Genomic DNA, 23,507 nt, shown 5'->3' on the forward strand with positions numbered 1-23,507 from the left:
GCTGCCGCATCCTGACAAATCCTTTGGACACACAACACGCAAAAAGTGACACAGTGAGACAAAAAGGAAATAAATAAGTGAATGTGTGCCCGGCCGGATCTATAAACATTTCTCTGATCCTAGCCAGAAGGCCGGGAATCAAGAGGTGAGTGCCACAAAGGTGAAGAGATTATGGTGCCCTTGGTTCCACTCAGTGAGCCAGTACAACTAGTGAGTTTCGGCACCTCGGGGTCACCACTCCCCGAAGTACAAAAGTACCTCGGCTCTAGACCCTATCAGCCTCATGGCGAGACCCGGAGGGAGCAGGTCACATCGGGGGCAGCCGTCGAGCTGATTCCTCAGAACCAGCCCTGAAACGCCCCGGTACACCTGTCCCCTCCATGCAGCACCCATCCCCACCAGCCCCATACCGGCGTTACTGCTCACCGGCATGAAAAACTGATAAGAACAGATACTACACTTGATCTTAGCCAAAAGGCCGATAAGCAGATATGGCTACAGCGCCCCCACCTGGGGAGGTAGAAAGTCTGAATCGACTATTGTTTATCTTGGAATGGGGCATGTGTGTTCTCTTTCCTCTGTGTTATGTCACTATTTCTTGGCTGCACCTCCTCCCTCATGCAGTTTCTGCTTTCAGTTTTAGTGTATTTTGCACCATCAGACGAGAAAGTGTGTCCAAGCTGAAGCTGAGACACCTACACCAGGGAGATCTGCGCCTGGAGAGGACTATTAACAGGTCAGTGCCCCCGACAGCTCCTGACTATCTCTAACATTTTTTATCAGATCATTTTTATTACAATTTTATGGACAACACATGGATGCCTCTTTCTCTTGACATACGCTTTATCCCTGTATGGCGGGGATCAGCTGACTCTTCTCTGCTAAATGCTGTCATGTAGCTGGTCATCCTTAAGGCTATGTTCACACTGTTTCAGGGGGGAAAAAAGACATAAAAGGAGTACAGCATCTCATGTAATACCATAAGGCTGAATATGGACCCTCCCAGGTGAGACCCCCAGTGACAAGTGAACTCTCACCTGATATAGTGCTTGAGGTAGACCATATCACCTCTAGAGCTGGGGTAGAACAAGGAATAAGCTGCAAAGAGTGCCCCAACTGCTATCCAATCCAGGAACCCATTTAGAATCCATCTACACAGGTAGAAAATGAAGCACTGTAATACACTCCCAAAAAGTAATATTACTCTTGAACCTGGTATTGTTCTGTACATTTTATTCTGTGTGTGAAGATGGGAGAATCCCTTTGAGCTGCAATGGGAAAGTCCCTCATTTTGCTTCCTTTGTACATGTTTGCACAGTGTATTTTAAGACTCAAAAATATTGGTTAAATGAAACTCAAATTTTATAGCTTTTTTTTTTCTTCCATTTTGGAGCATTTTATGCACTTCTATGTTTCATGAGGCATCTTTTTAAAACTTTTTTGTGTTTTTTGGCATGTGCTATGGGTGGTAAAAGATGTCCTACTGTCCTCTCAACTGATTGGGATGCCGCGTTCAGCCCCCTGAGCTAGCCAGGAATGGGATTTACCGCATTTAGATGCCGCAACTAACTTATAGGGGGACATGTAGCAAAGATTTTACCCCTGTTTTGTGGGTATTTTTTGCGCAAAATTTTGCGCAAGCCCTTTTTTTTGCGCATTTTTTTGCGCACGTTTTGGTAGAGCATGTCCTCCAGATGTGGCTGAATCAGGGTACCTTGGAGTGACATCTATAGTACACATGGATTTATTACCTGCGTACTTTTCCTTTGCACCAAAAATTTATGCGTCTTTTTCCCCGTAAATATAAGCCAACTTTAACTGCACGTAGCGAAATCCTTTCTATTTCTGAAGGAAAGTTCTACTAAGGAACCACTAGAATGTTTTTACTTTCCTATCTCAATTCCTCATTTGGTTTGCTTTATATTTTTACTCCTTGGTTATTCCAAAGCACTTTTAAAATAATTTGCATATAGAATATTTGTTTCCAGTTCAGTTATTCATTAGATCACTTGTATATTGGTATTGTTGTTTTATGATCCAACAATTTAATACATTTACATAGGAAATGTTTGATAGCTTATCATTGAACAAGCTCCGTCACATTAAATAGCTTTGTAATCCACTTAACACTGTAGATCATTCTCCTTTTATTTTTACAATTTACTGCTTTTCTTTATACTTTTCCCCAGCGCCCGGTAAGATGGTGGCTATCACTGATAGCCACCCGTCTTACCATGTGACCACGAGGGGTTTCATCCCCCCCCCCCCCCAGCGATCGCTGCTATCAGCTGGTCAAATCTGACTAGCTGATAGCAGCGTTTCACTATGAGAATACTTAGCAGCGCGGTGTGTGAGTCCGGATGAAGGGGATCGGGACATACACCGCTCTGCTAAGTGTCCCTTACCTGTCCCCCGGCGTCACTTACCCGGCCATGCGGTGCCCCGAGCGGTCCCGGCGCGAGCGGCGTCCTCTAGGCGGTCCCGGGGGTGCTGCGTCCCCGCGGTGAGTTTGCAGCAGCAGGGCGGCATCTTCATTGGCAGCAGGGAGATCGCCATTAAGCGATCTCACTGCTGCCTCTGGGAGTTTCAAAACTGCAAACTTTGGGTTTCTGGGCATGCTGGGAGTTGTAGTTCTGCAACATCTGGAGGGCCACAGTTTGGAGACCACTGTATAATGGTCTCCAATCTGTGCTCTTCCAGATGTTCCAAAATTACAAATCTCAGCATGCCCACTCTGTCGAGGCATGCTGGGAGTTGTAGTTCTGTAACATCTGGAAGACCACAGATTGGAGACCATTATACAGTGGTCTACAAACTGTGGACCTCCAGCTGTTGCAAAACTACAACTCCCAGCATGCCCAGACTGCCCAAGCATGCTGGGAGTTGTAGTTCGTCAACATCTGACCCTTCAGATGTTGCCGAAATACAACTTCCAGCATGTCTGGCCATGCTGGGAATTATAGTTTTGCAACAGCTGGAGGCACACTAGTTGGGAAACATTGTTCATTTCCTAACTCTTTTTCCCAACCCGTGTGCCTCCAGCTGTGCCTCCAAACTATAACGCCCAGCATGCACTGACAGACCATGCATGCTGGGAATTGAAGTTGTGCAACAGCTGGAGGCACACTGGTTTGGAAACACTAAGTTAAGTAAAAAACTTTCAAGTGTTTTGCAACCAGTGTGCCTTCAGCTGTTGCATAACTACAACCCTCAGCATGCACGGACTGCCAAAGGGCATGCTGGGAGTTGTAGCAGTATGCCTCCAGCTGTTGCATAACTACAAGTTCCAGCATGTCCTTCTGCTGTCACTGCATGCTGAGATTTGAAGTTTTTGCAACAGCTGAAGGCACACTGGTTGCGAAACACTGAGTCTGTTTCCGTGTTTTGCAACCAGTGTGCCTCCAGCTGTTGCAAAACTACAACTCCCAGCATGCACGGACAGCCAAAGGGCATGCTCGGAGTTGTAGTTTTGCAACAGCTGGACGTTTCCCCCCCCCCCCTCCCCCCAATGTGAATGGACAGGGTACACTCACATGGGTCGGAAGTTTACAGGGAGTGCTGCAAGATTGAGATGCAGCAAACTCGCTGTGAATTTTTGGGACACAATTTAGCCAGAGTACGGAGATACCTCATATGTGGGAGCAAAGTGCTCTGCGGGCGCACAACAAGGCCCATAAGGTAGAGTGCACCATGTACATTTGAGGTGATTTGCACAGGGGTGTCACAGATGTTAAATGAAGAATAAGGACATTGGTATAATTGATGTGTTATAATTGGGAGATGTGGTATTATTGTGAGATTAAAACTCTACATAATGAAGAAAAAAAATTCTAAAGCTAATAACGAGGACACACTTACTCTTTAGGTGCAGATACGCTGCAGACAAAGCTCCTACTAAATAGAGCTGCGGTGTAAATTTATGCTCTGAGGAGAATTCTAAATTTAAAGGGGTAGTCCAGTGGTGAAAAACTTATCCCCTATCCTAAGGATAGGGGATAAGTTTGAGATTGCGGGGGGTCCAACCGCTGGGGCCCCCCGCGATCTCTCTGTACGGGGCCCCGGCTCTCTGCTGAGATAGCGGGTGTCGACCCCCGCACGAGGCGGCGGCTGACACGCCCCCTCAATACATCTCTATGGCAGAGCCGGAGATTGCCGAAGGCAGCGCTTTGGCTCTGCCATAGAGTTGTATTGAGGGGGCGTGTCGGCCTCCGCTTCGTGCGGAGGTCGACACGCCCCCTTCCCGCGGGCTGTCGGGTCTCTGTACAGGAGATCGCGGGGGGCCCCAGGGGTCGGACCCCCCGCGATCTGCAACTTATCCCCTATCCTTAAAACCACTGAGTCACCACTGGACTACTCCTTTAAACGCAATTCAAAAAAGTAGCTGCACAAGAATGATAAATTTAACGCAGCTGCGCCAAATTTAGACAACAGGCAAAGGGGTAAAAAACTTTATACACTGGAAATGATACATGTCTATATTTCTTGCTTTCTACCCGTCAGGTAATGGAGCTCAGTCTGATCCTTCTCACCTTTGTTTTCATCCTGTCTAAAGCCAAAACTACTGACCCTGGAGTAAAGGGAAGGCTGACCCTAAAGGGCCTACAGTATGGTGAGTGCACGAACCCTAATGGATCTTAGGAACATAGGGGGAGATTCATCAAAACCTGCCCAGAGAAATAGTTGCTGAGTTGCCCATAGCAACCAATCAGATCGCTTCTTTCATTTTTAACAAGGCCTCTGGAAAATGAAAGAAACAATCTGATTGGTTGCTATGGGCAACTGGTCAACGCTGAATGGGTTTTGATAAATCTCCCCCATCACGTTGTAAACAGGTTGTAAACTACATCTAAAAATTGAACGTTTTGCAACTTGTCTTGCATTTCTCACAATGCTGAGGATGTGTTACAGTGTATCAGTCTAGGTCAGTGGTCTTCAACCTGCGGACCTCCAGATGTTTCAAAACTACAACTCCCAGCATGCCCGGACAGCCGATGGCTGTCCGGGCATGCTGGGAGTTGTAGTTTTGCAACATCTGGAGGTCCGCAGGTTGAAGACCACTGGTCTTGGTAATCCTGCCCTATTCATGGTAAGAACTGGAAGTGCTCAGCAAGGGCTCCTGGTGAACCCTTAGCATTGAGAGTACATTCACACACGCGTATTTTGCTGCTGATTTTTTGCGGCTGCTTTTCCTACCCATTGAATGGGAATCAATATTATTAGCTGCAGCAAAATCCACACGTGTGAACATTCCCTGATTGAAGGGGTTTTCCTGACAGGCAGCTGTATAGGGCTCTTGGATTTCAGGTGCAGTAGGCAATGATGCTGAACTAACACTATTGTAATACAGACCTATTTTTGCATCCGTATAATAGCCGTAGTCCTAGCCAGCCACTTGCAACCATGATATGCATGATAATTGCATCCGCATTTCACCAGTATGTAGGCAGCCTAAGGGTCTATTCCAGTGGTTCTTAACCTTGTTGGAGGTACTGAACCCCACCAGTTTCATGTGCGCATTCACCGAACCCCTCCTAATTGGAAAAATAAAATATGATTTTTTTCTAATTCAAAACATAGGAGGTATATATTTAAGTATATATTTATATATAGGTGCACAAAATGAACAAAACCATTAAGAACAAAGAACAAAACCATGAAAACATGATTTTCACACAAAAACATAATGAATATTTACTGCAAATCAGTGTGACTTCTGCTGTTGTCTTTCAGAGACCAGTTCAGAAATGCGCGGCTTTACCTTGGCAAGTGCCACTCTCATGTCATTTTCGCAACAATGGCAGTGTTCCCCCACATTAGGCAGGCCAGTGGTCTTCAACCTGCGGACCTCCAGATGTTGCAAAACTACGGCTGTCCGGGCATGCTGGGAGTTCTAGTTTTGCAACATCTGGAGGTCCACAGGTTGAAGACCACTGATGTAAGCAGTGTTCCCCCACAGTCATACAGCCTCCAGCCATATACAGTGTATGGCTGGAGGCTGTATGCCTGTGTACTGCCCACTTCAGTGCTCCAACCACCGCTCTGGCTATAGCAGTAGGTCTCGGGACCGGTGGTCACTTACCAAGCTGGCCAGCGCGCGTCTTCCTCCTTCTCTATCCTCCGGTCCTCGGCGCCTTCGTTTCCATGGGCGCACGCATGGGATGTCAGTGACGTCCCGGTGTGAGTTATGTCCCGGTGGCCCTGTGTTTTTAAACTTAACGCAGGGCCGCAAAGAGTTAATAGTGATGGGGGGAATTGTCCTGTCGCTACAGCTCGGGGCCCCGAGCAATTGCTTGGTTTGCCTGTCCTGTTGCAACCTCCCTCGCTGAACCCCCGGAACTGACTCACCGAACCCCTGGGGTTCGATCGAACCCAGGTTAAGAACCACTGGTCTATTCACACGGTGGAATTTCCGCACCAATTCCGCTTCTGCTTCCTTGGGTGGTTTCTGTCTTGTACGGTTTTTGTGTGGAATTCCACAAGCGGAAATTCTGCCGTGTGAATAGACCCTTACTCTAATGATTTTCGTGTTCCTTTTTTGCTCCACAGCTTGGCAGGTGGGCTTAGAGGAGATGCAGAAGAGGCTGGAGACTGTTCAGATCCCTGACTTTAGTGGCTCTGTCTCTGTTGCCGTCCTTGGTAACATTCACTATTATGTTACAAAGTAAGTTTTCATACTCAATGGAAGTCACTCAGCCTTACAGAACGCTCCAAACACAATGATACATTGTGCCAGTAGGGGTGGCGGCTAACACAGGGATCTTATCATAAGTGTGCAGTTGGTTTGTGCCATAAAGCCCACCAGGTATTCGGAAATGTGGTGGACTCTGCTGCATTGCATTGTGGGTGATGTAGTCTTTTTTTTTTACATGTTGCCTGATGTGAACATTAAAGAGGTACTCCAGGGAAGTATATATATATATATATATATATATATATATATTTATATATATATATATGTAAAAGCTACAAAAGACACCACACTACCTGGATATGTTCCATGTAACTGTTGTCTTCTCTGGCTGTTTGATATTCTTTGTCATCCTTGCCTCATAGATACTAAATTTCCCAGAAATCATTACAGCTCTTCTCTGCCATCCAGCTTAAAAGCCCCCACCCTCCTGCTCTGAGCAGCAGCGAGAGATTCAGTGTGTGATTGGTTTAGGCTGCACACACCTCCCAGTTTATAGCATTAAAGAGAGCATGACTCATCAGTGCAGGGCAGAAACCACATGGTCTGTGTGTCTCAGGAGGGTGGGGGCTGTCTTCAAGTGAGGGGCTTAGACAGAGATAGAGGGGATGACAGTATCACCTGTTTTCCTCACTCCCTGTATGTAAGTGACAACTGAAAAAAGGGGAACTGCTCCATATAGCTGATGAATGATATTTAGACAATTAAATAAGTTGATGAAAGGGAAAAGTTGTGCTATGGGTATAGTTCCTCGGAGTACCTCTTTAATGGCATACAGCAGGGACTGACACAGCAAATGTGAAGTCCTACAGCTTGAGAGCTAACAGAAAATAGGATTCTGTATGCAGCTTCTCAGGCATTTTGTATGGCACTCTGCCTTCATGTTGTTGTTTCCGCTGCAGGTTACAGATACAGAATCTGGATCTCTCCTCTTCAGATATTTCATTCTCACCTGACACTGGAATTAGTGTCTCCATCAACAATGGGCAAATCCATGTGACGGGACTCCTAGAGATCCAAAACTGGCTCTTGTGAGTGTATATGGGTTGGGGGAGGGCAGCTACCATCTCTGTGAGAGGTTAGAAGAGCACTCCTTCTACAAAGGATAGATTCATCTGTTCTTTCATTATAGAAAAACATTTTTTGTTGTAATTGGTTCTGGGAAAGCTTGGTGACAACCAAAATGGCTACCATGATGGCATCGCCCAGCTTTCCAAAAGAAAGAAAGAGATGATAGAACAACACAAAATTCTTCTTCTTCTTAGCTACGCGTCATCCTGGTTGGAGCTGAGCATCCAAGGTCTGACACTGGACGGTGTTCTGGGGATCACTAGTGATGATAGTGGACATGGAGCTGTATGGAATGCTGGGTGTGCCTCCAGTGTCGAATATGTCAACCTTTGGTTCCATGGAGGAGCTGGGTCAGTGGAAACTATCCATCGATCTTATCTACTTGTCTTATATATGTATTTAATATCTATCTACCTACCCCCCAGGTGGCTATTTGACATGTTTAAAAACTCAATCATGGGACCCATACATGATGCTCTACACCATCAGGTAAGTAAACGGGGGAACACGTCTCATCATCTGGAGGGCATGGGGGTTTGGTGCTTTTCATGTCTCTTTTGTTTCTTGTAGATTTGTCCTGAGTTTACAAAAACAGTTGAACATATGGAAAAAATTCTAAGCAACTTCCCAGGTAATCTGTCTGCAGTGATTCTGCAATGTCCACGTTTCCATTCATGCCTCCCCCTGACCTATCATCAGATTCCCTTCACTCAACATCCTCTATAGATGACTTCCTCCTGGTTTATAAACGGAAACCTAGAATTTCAGTAAAGACTGACACAGTGGTTGTCACCCAGTATCTTTTACTAGAACAGCACAACTGACGGACATTTCCTAAACATGTCCTCTGATTGTATCTGCAGTTTCCTTACCTGTGGACCAAGTTTCCTCATTTGAGATCTCATTGCTGGGTCCTCCAAACATCACAGAGAAGAGCTTTGATCTCCTGGTGAAGGTAGGTGGTGTGGGGATAGATCAGGATGAGTACACATATAAGCCTGTTTACTGTTTTTCTTTCTCTCATAGGGTGAGTTTGTGGGTCGGTCCCATCACTGGGATCTGCCATTTCCTCCAGAAAAGCTTGTTCTGCCAGACATTGACTCCCGCATGCTGCTTCTGGCACTGTCTGAGTTCACCGCAAACTCTGCCATGTTTGTGCACTATAAAGCTGGGGCGTTGGGAATAAATATCACTGATGACATGGTGAGCTGAGGCACCCCTTAATATTAAACAGATATCTACATTTTCCAGAAAGATTTTATTCTGTAAAATAATAGAAACCTCAGGCCAGACCCCCTTAAGGACTTGGCCATTTTCACCTTAAAGGGGTACTCCGCCCCTAGACATCTTATCCCCTATCCAAAGGATAGGGGATAAGATGTTAGATCGCCGGGGTCCCGCTGCTGGGGCCCCCCGGGATCTCTGCTGCGGCACCCCGCTATCATTACTGCACAGAGCACACTCGCTCTGTGCGTAATGACGGGCAATACAGGGGCCGGAGCATCGTTACGTCACGGCTCCGCCCCCTCAGTACAAGTCTATGGGAGGGGGCATGGCGGCCATCACGCCCCCTCCCATAGACTTGCATTAAGGGGACGGGCCGTGACATCACGAGGGGCGGAGCCGTTACATAACAATTCTCCAGCCCCTGTATCGCCGGTCATTACGCACAGAGTGAGTGTGATAGCGGGGTGCCGCAGCGGAGATCCCGGGGGGCCTCAGCAACGGGACCCTGGCGATCTGACATCTTATCCCCTATGCTTTGGATAGGGGATAAGATGTCTAGGGGCGGAGTACCCCTTTAAGTACCCAGGCATTATTTGCACATCTGACCACTTTCACTTTAAGCATTAATAACTCTGGGATGCTTTTACTTTACATTCTGATTCCAAGATTGCTTTTTTCGTGACATATTCTACTTTATGTTACTGGTAAATTTTTGTTGATACTTGCATAATTTTTGGGTGAAAAATTCCAAAATTTTATGAAAAATTTGAAAATTTGGCATTTTTTTACTTTGAAACTCTCTGCTTATAAGGAAAATGGACATCACAAATAAATTATATATTGATTCACATATACAATTTGTCTACTTTATGTTTGCATCATAAAGTTGACACGTTTTTACTTTTGGAAGACATCAGAGGGCTTCAAAGTTCAGCAGCAATTTTCCAATTTTTCACATAATTTTCAAAATCTGAATTTTTCAGGGACCAGTTCAGTTTTGAAGTGGATTTGAAGGGCCTTCATATTAGAAATACCCCATAAATGACCCCATTATAAAAACTGCACCCCTCAAAGTATTCAAAATGACATTTAGTAAGTGTGTTAACCCTTTAGGTGTTTCACAGGAATAGCAGCAAAGTAAAGGAGAAAAGTCAAAATCTTTATTTTTTACACTCCTATGTTCTTGGAGACCCAGTTTTTGAAATTTTACAAGAGGTAAAAGGAGAGAAATCTCCCTAAAATGTTTAACCCAATTTCTCTAGAGTAAGGAAATACCTTTTTTTTTTTTTTTACTAAAATGCTGGTTTTTCCCCCAAATGTTACACTTTTACAAGTGGTAATAGGAGAAAATGCCCCCCAAAATTTGTAACCCCATCTCTTCTGAGTATGGAAATACCCCATGTGTGGACTTCAAGTGCACTGCGGGCGAACTACAATGCTCAGAAGAGAAGGAGTCACGTTTTGCTGCAATGGTTTTTGAGGGTTATGTCGCATTTAGGAAGCCCCTATGGTGCCAGAACAGCAAAAAATAAAAATAAAAAACAACTGGCATACTATTTTGGAAACTACACCCCTCAAGGAACGTAACAAGGGGTTCAGTGAGCCTTAACAGCCCACAGTTGTTTGACAACTTTTCGTTAAAACAAATGTGTAAATGAAAATAAATAAATTTCCCAAAAAAGCAGTTTTTTCCCCAAATTTACCATTTTTACAAGAGGTAATTGGAGAAAATGCCCCCCAAAATTTGTAACCCCATTTCTTCTGAGTATGGAAATACCCCATATGTGGATGTAAAGTGCTCTGCTGTCGCACTACAGGGCTCGGAAGAGAAGGAGCACCTCCAGCTGTTGCAAAACTGCAACTCCCAGCATGTATAGTCAATGCATGCTGGGAGTTGTATGCAAAACTACAATGCTCAGCATGCCCTTTGGCAGTCAGTGCATGCTGAGAGTTGTAGTTTTGCAACTGCTGAAGGCACACTGGTTGTGAAACACAGAGTTTGTTACCTAACTCAATGTTTCGAACCAGTGTTCATCCAGCTGTTGCAAAACTACAACTCCCAACATGCACTAACAGACCGTAAATGCTAAGAGTTGTAGTTTTTGAGAGTTTGTTATCTAACTCAGCGTTTCGCAACCAGTGTGTCTCCAGCTGTTGCAAAAAGTACAATTCTTAGCATTTACGGTCTGTCAATGCATGTTGGGAGTTGTAGTTTTGCAACAGCTTGATGCACACTAGTTGCAAAACACTGAGTTAGGTAACAAACTGTGTTTCACAACCAGTGTGCCTTCAGCTGTTGCAAAACTACAACTCTCAGCATGCACTGACAGCCAAAGGGCATGCTGAGCGTTGTAGTTTTGCAACAGCTGAAGGCACACTACTACAGCTCCCAGCATGCCTTTGGCTGTCCATGCATGGTGGGAGTTGTAGTTTTGCAACAGCTGGAGGCACAATTTTTCATAACTACAACACCCAGCATGCCCAGACATCCAAAGGGCATGCTGGGAGTTGTAGGTGTGCCTCCAGCTGTTGCAAAACTACAACTCCCAGCATGCCCTTTGGCTGTGCATTCTGGGAGTTGTTGCTAGGCAACAGCAGGAGACAAACAGCGCTTACCTCCTGCTGTTAGATCACTCCGCCCAAGACGGCCGCCGCTGGGGACCACGCCGCCGCTGGAGACCGCTGCCACACCGGACCCCAGTTAAGCCTCCCCACACCCCCCACCGCCGATCACCCGCCGATGCTGCCCAGCCGGTCGTGAGGTGGCACTGGTGCCAACTCACTCCTGCTAGGCAAGGGTGATTGGTGCCGACCCTTCACCAATCACCCTTTTTTCCGGGTCAATTGACCCGAAATCGCCGATCGGAATTTCGGCAAGTACCGGTATATACAGGTATTTTATATTTTAGGAGGAATTACCTCTCATGAACTATGAAATGGAATTAACATTGATCTTCTTTTAGATCCCGAAGCAATCTCCCCTGCGCCTAAATGTGAAGAATCTAGCCATGTTTGTGCCAGAGGTAAGAGTCTCCTGTGCATCTGGCACTGTCGTAATTGTGTGTAATGATGTTACCTGAGGGGTCTCAGCCATATTTATTGCCAACTCATTTATTGACAATAGCCATTGGAAGAGATTTACGAAGCAGAATGAAGTCAACCAAGCTGAATGCTCTAAACCAAACGTATTGACCTATGAGCCACCAGCAAGACAGAGAAATAGTCAGTGAAGTAGAGTAAATCGAAATAATTATTTCGACCTTAAACATAACCTTTATTTTAAACAATCTACGTGCAGCATGCAGTATAGAAAGGATAGAACACACAAACGTGGACATCTGCAGAAATTTCTCCCAATTCACCTGTGGCACTTTTTACGCTATGCATAGAATAGATCTGCATGTTTAACTAATTGTGCAGGTTCAGTCCAAAGGTGTGCACCACAATCTGCGCCAAAAACTCTAAGCTGTGCAACACACAATCCAAGTTTAAGGATGTTGGAATCTGTAAAACATAAACAAACACATGTAAAATGTGTTTGTATACGCATAAAGCCACGCCCCCTTTTGGTGAACAAGTCGAATTTGTCATTAAAATAATTTTTCACTGATAATAAAACGAAGAGGCAGGCGTTGGCTGGCAATAGTATACTACAGATCCAGGCAGACAGGTGTTAGGAAGAAATAAGTGTACCTTTAGTGCTGCACAGATATTGGGTAGATAGAGAGATCCAATGAGAGACAGATAGATAGATATGAGATAGACAGATAGATATTAGATAGATAGATAGATACGAGATAGATAGACAGACAGAGATAGATTTTGTCCCCAGCTGAGGTGTCTTAGAGGCAGTGCTGAGCCGCAGCAGCATGCCTCTTCCCTCCCCCACCCTTCCTTGGTTTGAAAGTAGGGAGGAGGCGTGCTGCTGCAACACTTTAGCTGGTAACGAAACAGAATATTTTAAAAGTTTACAAAAATCAAACAGGATCCTCAAGCAGGCCCCCTTTCCTTCTTTTTTTTAACAAGCTTTTTTTCCAGGTGGGGACAAGACCCCTTGCTCCTGCCTGTGAATGCCCATGCACACAAAGCAGGGGTAGTGTAGGCAGGCCTGGGTCCTGGCCACCAAACACAAGCTATGCTACCTTAACAGCATAAACCAGCTCTGAAACCCATCCTGGGGTCCCTAGTTCACTGCAAGTAGAGGAGAGAATAAGGAGGAGAAAAAAAATCAGGGAATAGGAAATGATATGAGGTTCAATTGTATATATTATCTGGGCACAAAAGTGCACATATAGAAAAACAAGATACAACACTGAGAAGTAGGTCAACTATGCCTGTTAATACACAAAGAACCCGTTGTTGATTATAATAAGCCACATGTAAAAATTATACTATCCCAAAACTGGCACCAAATCAGAATAAACAGTGTCAGCGATATAAAGGAAAAGCTGCTACTTACATGTCCCATTGGTTAATGCGTAGAAAAGTGTGGTCTGGGTAGAGAAGCAGTGCGGCACATGAGAGGCTGACCTACTCTACCCAGACCACACTTTTCTGCACATTAACCAATGGGACACACAAGCAACAGCTTCTCCTTATATCACTGACACTATCCTGATTTGGTGCCAGTTTGGGGATAGTTTCATTCTTACATGTGGTTCTTTATATTTGACAATTGGTTCTTTGTATATTGACAGGCATAGTTGATCAATTTCTCAAATGGTTATACAGGTGCTGTACTTTGTTGGTAATAATGACCACACTGAAGTGACCAGCTATACAATCTGAACTTATTGGAATCTCCCCCCCCCCCCCATCTACACAGCAAAACCTGAGTCAGGAAGGGCCTAGTTGAGACAATGCCTACTAGGGGCAGACCCCTCCCTATTGTAATTGGCCTATACTCTGCCTACACTACCCCTTCTTTGTCTGTTGTATCCTTTCTAGATTACATGTTCATTGTTGGCCTTGATGGCCTTTTTATGTGAACTATAATAAAGGGAAAGTTTTTAGAGGAAATAATTATTTCGATTTACTCTGCAAAGTACCTCTGAAAGATAAGCCAAGAGATGTGATTGGTTGCTATGGGTAACACCACCTCCTTTCTCTCCCTGATGTCTCTATTCCCTTATTTGCAGCTCCCCAGATATTTCCCGGACTCCCCACCGCTTCTCCTTGAAGTATCGGCCCAATCAGCCCCAACCGTCAGCTGCCAGCCAGATTCCCTAACCGTGCAGGTGTCTGCAGACATCCAAGCCTTTGTCACGTACCCAAACCAGACACAAATTCCTATATTTCAGATGCAGGCGGTGAGTTGCTGTTGGAAGACATGATGCTGATCTTACCAGTTTATCTATTATGACCCCCATTTTCTCTTCACAGAACTCAGTTACAGCGGTCAATGTGGTCTTATCCGAAGAGACAATGGGAGCAACCATATCAGTAAAAAAGTAAGTCACCAACAAACCATAAGAACCCCCCCCCCCACACACACACACACACACATTATTTCCAGTTTTTCCTTAAAATCAAAAGAATTTGTATTTTCTAGAATTACTTCCTTCAAGAATATTTCCACTAAGACATTTGAAAACTGAGTTGCTTAGTGAATCCATTACATTACTGATTATACTGCAGAGCTGTACTCACTATTCTGCTAGTGGAGTCACTGTGTACATGCATTACATTACTTATCCTGTACTGATCCTGAGTTATATCCTGTATTATACTCCAGAGCTGTACTCACTATTCTGCTAGTGGAGTCACTGTGTACATACATTACATTACTTGTCCTGTACTGATCCTGAGTTATATCCTGTATTATACTCCAGAGCTGTACTCACTATTCTGTTGGTTGAGTCACTGTGTACATACATTACATTACTTATCCTGTACTGATCCTGAGTTATATCCTGTATTATACTCCAGAGCTATACTCACTATTCTGCTGGTGGATTCACTGTGTACATACATTACATTACTTATCCTGTACTGATCCTGAGTTATATCCTGTAGATCTTTTATTAAAATTTCAAACATAACAATAAAAAAATTGCAAAACATAAAACATATCATATCCGACAGAACATATCAATATAACGATCATAAAACCAACACCATAGCATAAAATACAACACCGGTCCACCCCACACTCATTCCTGCACACAAACAAATATATACAATATTTACAAAAGACATATTCCTATAATACCCATAATACCCATACCATACTAATAAACTATATACACTAATATACACTAATACTAAATGTGAATTTCCTGGCCCAGTTGCAATACCAAAAACCCAATACCAGTAATATACCAAAAGAATAACAACAACAACAATAATATATACAAAATAATAAAAACCAACACAAACAAAATAACACCACTTTTTTTTATTTTTATTTTTATTTTTTTTTGGCCCTGAGCTGGTCCCGCATCCCATGCCCCCAGTACATGTTACCAGACGTCCATGAACCAGTCCAGGATTTTCTGTATATATAAAAGTCCCATACAAACCCCCTCCCCCCTTTTTAACCCACCACCCAACCTAAACTAAACCCAATCCCCAGGTGGCATCACACAATATATACAATATATACATTACATAAAATATAACAATATACAAGTATACAAATAGACTACAACAAACAAATACATATAACACTATAAGCCAAACAACAAACCCCTAAAGCTCAAGTTCAGCGCCTGCAAGCCCTATATTACCATAAACCAACTGCTCAAAACAAAAAGACTAATGTGCCAGCATCAGCCCACCACCAGGGGGAGACAACAGGCTAAGGCACTTTAAAGGCAGAGCCCCTCCATAGACGAGAGGCCCTGCCAGCACCCAGCCTCTCGTACTCCAGAGAACGCACCTTCACCAGGTCACCGAGAATGTTCCTAACCACCACATCCACAGGGAGGATTTTACGCTGCGTCGACACTAAACACCGTGCGTTCCACGTGTAGTACCTAACCACTGAGCTGACTAGGAATAAAGTGCACCGGTCCCAGCCTCCAAGGTTTCTGAATGCCCCATAGGCCCATTCCGCATAGGAGAGACTGGCCAGCCGAGGCCAACCAATGGAAGTGCCCACCCTGGTGTAAACCTCTGTGTTAAAGGGACAATGAAGCAGAAAATGCTCCATGCTTTCCAGCATGCCTCCACACTCTTCGCGGGGACATCCCCGGTCATCAGAGCTCCTGCACTTCAGATTGTCCCTCACACACAGTTTCCCATGGAAGCAGCGCCAAGTCAAGTCCCAAAACTTCAAGGGGATCCTGATAGAATTCAAAAGCTCTAAACCCACCTCCAGATCCCGACTTGGGCAGTCCTTGAGCGCCAATGGCCTCTGGAAATGAGAAGACAGGACCCTCTTGTCAAGGAATTTCCTCGACAGAGTCCTAATCTCCCCCATCCCCAGACCCCACCGACGAATAACCTTCAGAACCGGGGTAGCGTAAGCCGGGAGATGCCCGTGTGGTGTGCGAAGATCCTTCACTTGCCCTCCTGTCTCCCATTCCTGGAAGAAAGGCCAAAACCATCCCCTACAGGAGGATACCCACGGAGGAGCCCTCTCTGACCAGAGGTTTGCTATATTGGTCTTAAGAAAGGTATTCACTAGGAAAACCACAGGGTTGACCATACACAACCCCCCTAGTCTCCTTGTACGGTAAGTAACCTCCCTCTTCACTAGGTTCAGTCTGTTCCCCCATAACATTTGGAAGAACACACTGTAGACCCGGGTCCAAAGAGGTTCTGGCAACATGCATACACTGCCCAGGTATATCAGTAAAGGGAGCAGGAATGTTTTGATCAGGTTAACCCTTTCCCGGAGGGTCAAAGACCAACCCTTCCACTGATCCACCTTCTGAGCGGCGATCTTAAGCCTGCTGTCCCAGTTTTGTTTGGGGTAATCCCCTTGGCCAAATTCGATGCCGAGAACTTTTGCAGATTCCTGGGGCTCTGGAAGGGCGTCCGGGAGATCAAAATTAGGATCTCCCCCTCCCAGCCAGAGACTCTCGCACTTATCCCGGTTGATCTTGGACCCGGATGCCTCCGAGTAGCGGTCCACCTCTGACATCACCCATTGGCCTTCCTCTTGTGAGGAGACAAACACGGTGACATCATTAGCATACGCTACCGCCCTCAGAGCCAAATCCGGCACCGCCAGGTCCATTCTCACCCCCACCAACGGTCCACAATCAATCCTCCTAAGGAAAGGATCAATTGCAAACACGTACAGCAACGGGATCAAAGGACAACCCTGACGGACACCAGACCCAACCTCAAAAGAGCGGCCAATCCAACCATTCACAAGCGGGAAACTCTCTGCCCCTGCGTACAAGGTCTTAAGCCAATCAACAAACCCCCCCGGCAGGCCATATCTCAGAAGAACAGACCAGAGGTACTCATGGTTAACCCGATCAAACGCTTTTGCCTGATCCAAGGACAGCAAGTACCCCTTCCAGTGGCCAGCCCTACCCTGCTCCACAGCCTCTCGGACACTGAGCACAGCACTAAATGTACTGCGGCCCGGAATAGAGCAATGCTGAGCCCCCGAAAGGAGCCGGGGTGCAAACTCCACCAGCCGGTTAAACAGCACTTTTGCCAGAATCTTTCGGTCCACATTGAGAAGCGCTATGGGACGCCAATTCTCAATGTGGAACGGGTCTTTACCCTTTGACAGGATGATCAGCGCTGACCTCCTCATTGACTTTGGCAGAGTGCCCGAGGATAGACACTCATTAAATACCTCGGTCAACAGGGGAACCAAAGTGTCCTTAAAGGTCTTATAGAACTCAGATGTTAAGCCATCTGGACCGGGTGACTTCTTGAGGGCAAGTCCATCAATCGCCATCCTGACTTCCTCTTCCCGGATCATCTCTGTCAAAACGTCAAGAGAGGGGTCTACTCCTAGTTCAGGGATGGTTTCAGCCAAGAAAGCTGACACCTTATCCCGATCTAGATCCTTCCTTCCCAAGAGGTGCGAGTAAAAGGATCTGACGACCTCCAAGATCCCTGATCTGGACCTTTTCAAGGATCCCGTACTATCAATCAGTCCTGAGACTACCTTACTATTCACTGACATCTTGCAGTTTCTGTAAGGGTCGGGCGAGCGGTACTTCCCGTAATCCCTCTCAAAAACCAAAGATGCGTGCCTATCGTACTGACACCTCATCAGCAAGGATTTCACTCTGGAGATATCATCACGACTACCTCCAGTCGAGACAAGGTGCTCAAGTTTCTTCCTCAGGCCCTGGTACAAACGGTACCTGTTTAGGCTTCTGAGGCCTGAGAGCTGGCGGAAGAATCTCGCAACCCTTTTTTTGAAGATCTCCCACCACTCTGACTTACTGCTACAAAGGCCCAGCAATGGTACCTGGCTCTAAAGAAAATCCTCAAAGGACTGTCTTATCTCCGCTTCTTCCAAGAGAGACGAATTCAGCTTCCAATAGCCTCTGTCCATCCGGGGGGTCTCTGTAACATTCAGAGAAAACAAAATTAAACAGTGATCGGAGAACTCCACCTCAACAACAGACACTGCTGAAGAGACGGCCTCCTCCTTTAAATAAAACCTATCTATCCTAGACCTACAACTACCCCTATGATAGGTGAATCCCGCGTGGCCTGGGGTGTGCCGGATGTGGACATCCACCAGGCGAGCCTCACTCGCTATGCTATTTGGGGCGACGCTATCATAAGTCAGCTTGTCTCTGGCACCTCCCCTGTCTTGGGGCCTCGTGACAGCATTAAAGTCCCCTCCAAAGACCACCTGCCGACTTGTAAAAAGATAGGGCTTGATCCTCATAAAGAGACACTTCCGGTCCCACTTAGACTGTGGGCCGTAGATGTTAATAAGGCGAAGTTCTTGTCCCTTCATGAGGACATCTAAGATCAGGCACCTCCCCATTTCTAACTCGATAACCCGTCGGCATTCTACCGCTGCGGTAAAAAGGACTGCCACTCCGCTATACGGCTCGGCCCCAAGAGACCAGTAGGAGGGCCCATTCCTCCACTCTCTTTTAGCCTTGTAGATAGATGACATATCTGTTAGCCTGGTCTCTTGCAAAAATAAAATATCAGCATTAATATGGGCAAAAAAATCATAGGCCGCAAATCGAGCCGTATCTGACTTTATGCTGGCAACATTAATGGATGCCAGAGTCAACGGAGAGGGTGCCGCCATCAAGGGTGATTGAGTTAGACAGCTTTCTTTTTCCCACCATCCTTCCCATCCACCCCACCACCCTCCTCATCAGATGATGGTTTACCCCTTTTTAGTGAGATGGATGTGTCCATTTTCCCTTTATTTACATTTTCCTCGTCCCCTGACTCTGAGCCAGTCCCCCCCCCCCTGAAGACATAGGTTCCCCAGGGAGAGAGGACTCAGGGTCCCCTGTGGGCCCCACCGCAACATCCGGAACCTCACCCCCAGCCTCCTCCTCCGAAGAGAAAATGTCGCGGAGGGCTCGGAACCGGTTGGAGAGACCAATCAGAGGGGGGTCAGTTGTACCTTCCTTTGGCATCTGGCGGGTGGGAGAAGATTTTAAATCTCCCTTTTTCTTATTCCTCCGAGTACCCCGCTTTGTTTCTGCCCATCTCCCTCTGTCCTCATCCGCGCTCTCACCATGGGAGGACAGCGAGGAGACAGTATCCTCCTCTTTGTGGATCCTTCCAGTCTCCTCATCCAGTTCACTATCCCCCAGGGCCTCAGCAGTAACACTGGTCGCAGGGACAGGATCAGAAGCCACCTCAGCTGGCTGATGCTCCTGTGACTACCGAATCTCCCTATCCCTTTGACGCTTCTTGAGACGCCTCAGTTGGGCAGGCGTCTTCTGCTTACTTTTCTTCCCTGGCCCCTGCACCCCTTCATCCCCGCCAGCCATCCCCCCAGCAGAGTTCACCTCATGGCTTACCCCCACTGGGGCAACAACCGCGTTGACAAAGGAACGAGGGCAGCGACTGAATGGGTGACCTAAGTCACCACACAGGTGACACCTAATCTCTGCACAAGATGCAGCGAGATGGCCTATTTCCCCACACAGAGTGCACTTCTGCACAGTGCAATTGGCACTAAAATGTGTGGGGTCACCACATCTGTGACAGAGCTTCGGCTGACCCTGGTAGAAGATCTGGATACGATCCCTTCCGAGGAAGGTCGCAGATGGTATATGGGTAACGGTGTTTCCTGAAAGCTTAAGCTTGACCATAAACGTCCAGGCCCCTGACCAGATGCCATATTCATCCCTGTTCTTTTTTGGGACCTCCACCACCTCTCCATACCGACCTAGCCACGTCATGATGTCAATACAAGAAAGTGATTCGTTACGGGTTAAAACGCTCACTCTCTTGACATTGTTTTGGCGAGACACCGCCTGAATGGCAAAGTCTCGCCAGCCGGGCTCATTCTTTACCAGCTCATAATTCGACCAGAAGAGCTCAAGCCCCTCTGGCCGAACAAAGCTGATATCGAACTCAGGGGTACCATAAGGATGTATCAAGGCGTAGATGTCAGCTGCCTTAAAGCCCAACTTCGGCAGAAGCTCAACAACTTTAGATCTTGGAGGACATGTATCACTGCCTCTCCACCTCAGCCGGACCACATTCCTTCGGAGACCACCTGGCCCGGCTGTTGGGAGGGACCACACAGTATCCCCCCCTCTTTCCTCTCGGAAGGCTGAAAGACCATGTCTTTCTATCCAAAAGGATAGATCAACCTCCCTACCCTCTACATTGATTGATTTCTCCCCTCTCCTTAAGGCCCCCAGGAGACGCTGCTGCAAATTGCCCCCCCAGAGCCAGAAGACGAGGAAGGTGCCCCCCTCCCCCCAGCGGTGACATTTGCGTAGCTGCGTACCGGTGCTGCCACCGCTGGGGGTGCAACTGGACCAGGCCCTACATCCCCACCACTAATCTGTGCCCCTTCACCATCCTCCTCCACATAATCCATACTCACACCATTATTGCCTGTTTTAGCTGATGTGCCCCCCATACCTCCACCCGTGCTACAGCCCATACTACAATTCACTCCAACATTAACCTCCTCATTCATACTGGCTGGACCGGTGCGTTCTGGTGCAGATAGTGTACCATCAGCATCACTGGGTACCAGAGCTGGAGCCACCACCACAGGACAGGTCACCGGTCCTTTATACAAGGACCGGGAAGCCTGCCTAGCCTGTTTATTAGTGGCCCCAGCCCTGTTTTTACTGGTACCCTCCGCCTCATCAGTACTGGAGTTTTCTGCTCCTGGGCGCCGCTGTTCTGGATAAGCGGCGCCAATACAAAATAAAGGTTTTAGTCCAGTCTTTCTGGGAGGTGAAGACATCTTGGCCCCAGCAGCTCTTTCACGATGACACCGCTGCTCCAAAGGAACAGCAGTGCCAACGCTCAGAGCCACCGGAGCTCCCGCAGCTGACTCTGGCACAAAGCCGCCCCCCCCCCCCCTCCCGTTAGGGAGCAGCCCAATGTGCCAGAGCCATCCATGCCCATCGCTGGGCAAATATCACTGTCCGACCTCACAGCCGATACATTGTCTGCTCCACCACTGTTACTACAAACAGCGATGGAGCTCACCGCCACACTAGACTCCATACTCTCCCCACTCTCCTGCACTGAGTCCACAGCAGAACTCAGGCTGGGCTGAGAAATGGGGTTCACACAGTGAGCTGACCCTGCGGCCAGTCCGGGGGGCTCAGGGAGGGGGGTATATACAAATGTTACCTGCTCCTGGAGCTTGGTCTTCTTTAGCTTCTTTTTCCTTCCCCCAGGTGCCTCCTCTGGTAACTCATCCCCAAACGTGAAGTCCTGGAGGCGACCTGGGGACTCCAGGAGCTGGATCTGGGCCATCAGCGCCCCTCCCTGGTGACTGGTGCTGCTCTCATCCCCCGAACCGCCAGAGCCACGGCCAGATGACATCGCCACTTGCCCTGCAGGGAGCCCACTGTATGGGGTCAGATGTTGCAGACCCCCGGGTGGATTTGGCTCAACATTATCGGCCTCCGCAGCGTCTCCTTCCTCCTCCACCCGTGGCTGAAGCCCCCTCAGCCGTCTCTGCTTCTCTCTCTCCATTGTATGAAAGCGGTCTTCATTTAGAAGTTTTTCCCTAAATGGCCCGCTGTTCTCTAAAATAAAAGTTCTCTTCTTCTCCAGTATCCTTATTTCATTTTTCAGCTGTTTAATCCGGGCTGACAGCTCAGCTTTCTGTCGTTTCGCCGCAGTTTCCATCAGGGCTTTTGCTTCCCGTACCTCCTCCTGGAGCCTATACAAGCTGCCCCTTGCTTCCTCATATCCACGGATGTGTTCTGCCACACGAGAGTTATGGGGGACTCCAGACTCCCGGGCCCTAGGCATCCCCCAATCCTCCTCCACACATCCGTGGGCATTTAGCTTTGCCCCAGGAGGAGTATCACAGTCCACATTGTCAGGCCTTGTTGTCACAGTACCTGTGCTTCCGGAACTTCTTGCACTTGTAGTCCCACAACTTGCAGGGCCAGCCTTGCGGCTGCTCTTTGTCTCTACGGGTTCAGGGGTGGCTGGAGATGCATCGCTGCACCTCCTGGCAGAGCGCCTCAACCCGGAGACCTCTGATGCACTTCCTGACGCTGGTCCCTCCACACCTGGTCGCTGGCTCCCCCTGCCCCCCGCGGACCTGATTCGGGGGGCAGGTGTTGGGGTTCTCCTCTACTCGCTCATGCCTGAACACACGCTCTCCCTCTGGGGAAGGAAGAACGTTGTCCGGCACAGATGACACGGCAGAGCTCAGAGCGTACACACACCAAACAATCCAGCAAACGACTTCCTCCACACTCAGCAGACTCACAGGAAGATGCTCCCTCTAGTGGCCAGACTCCAGAGCTGTACTCACTACTCTGCTGGTGAGGTCACTGTGTACATATTTCACATTATTTATCCTGTACTGATCCTGAGCTATATCCTGTATTATACTCCAGAGCTGTACTCACTATTCTGCTGGTGGAGTCACAGTTTACATACATTACATTATTTATCCAGTACTGATCCTAGGTTATATCCTGTATTATACCCCAGAGCTGTACTCACTACTCTGCTGGTGAGGTCACTGTGTACATATTTCACATTATTTATCCTGTACTGATCCTGAGCTATATCCTGTATTATACTCCAGAGATGTACTCACTATTCTGCTGGTGGAGTCACAGTTTACATACATTACATTATTTATCCAGTACTGATCCTAGGTTATATCCTGTATTATACTGCAGAGCTGTACTCACTATTCTGCTGATGGGATAACTGTGTACATACTTTAAATTTATACATTACATTAATTATTCTGTACTGATCCTGAGTTACATCCTGTATACTCCAGAGCTACACTCACTTTTCTGCTTGCAGAGTCTCTGTATACATACATTACATGACATTGTTTATTCTCACCCCCTGCAGTCATCTGATCTTCTCAGCAGGTATGAGGATATCATTTGTTACGCAGTGCTTATCCCGGGACTGCATGTGATAAATGTGCAGAATA

At 47.0% G+C, this 23,507-nt stretch overlaps 1 protein-coding gene across 3 annotated transcripts in view; it reads left to right on the forward strand.

The window, feature by feature from the left end:
• The first annotated feature begins 411 nt into the window (after window positions 1-411).
• LOC130296225 (bactericidal permeability-increasing protein-like) overlaps window positions 412-23,507 on the forward strand; it is a 34,025-nt gene continuing 10,929 nt past the window's right edge. Inside the window, exons 1-13 of one of the 3 annotated variants that reach the window (XM_056547546.1) lie at window positions 488-736; window positions 4,501-4,609; window positions 6,547-6,661; window positions 7,591-7,719; window positions 7,954-8,109; window positions 8,185-8,248; window positions 8,330-8,390; window positions 8,623-8,714; window positions 8,786-8,962; window positions 11,950-12,009; window positions 14,125-14,295; window positions 14,369-14,436; window positions 21,766-22,069. In XM_056547546.1, the coding sequence (XP_056403521.1) occupies window positions 4,504-4,609; window positions 6,547-6,661; window positions 7,591-7,719; window positions 7,954-8,109; window positions 8,185-8,248; window positions 8,330-8,390; window positions 8,623-8,714; window positions 8,786-8,962; window positions 11,950-12,009; window positions 14,125-14,295; window positions 14,369-14,436; window positions 21,766-21,781 (1,215 nt within the window). In that variant the 5' untranslated portion in view covers window positions 488-736; window positions 4,501-4,503 and the 3' untranslated portion in view covers window positions 21,782-22,069. Of the gene's footprint in view, window positions 737-4,500; window positions 4,610-6,546; window positions 6,662-7,590; window positions 7,720-7,953; window positions 8,110-8,184; window positions 8,249-8,329; window positions 8,391-8,622; window positions 8,715-8,785; window positions 8,963-11,949; window positions 12,010-14,124; window positions 14,296-14,368; window positions 14,437-21,765; window positions 22,070-23,507 lie in introns of those variants that run through there. The other 2 variants (XM_056547544.1, XM_056547543.1) reach the window with 2 other exon arrangements.

The sequence above is a fragment of the Hyla sarda genome, chromosome 12, assembly GCF_029499605.1.
Source record: "Hyla sarda isolate aHylSar1 chromosome 12, aHylSar1.hap1, whole genome shotgun sequence".
In the NCBI taxonomy this organism is placed as follows: domain Eukaryota; kingdom Metazoa; phylum Chordata; class Amphibia; order Anura; family Hylidae; genus Hyla; species Hyla sarda.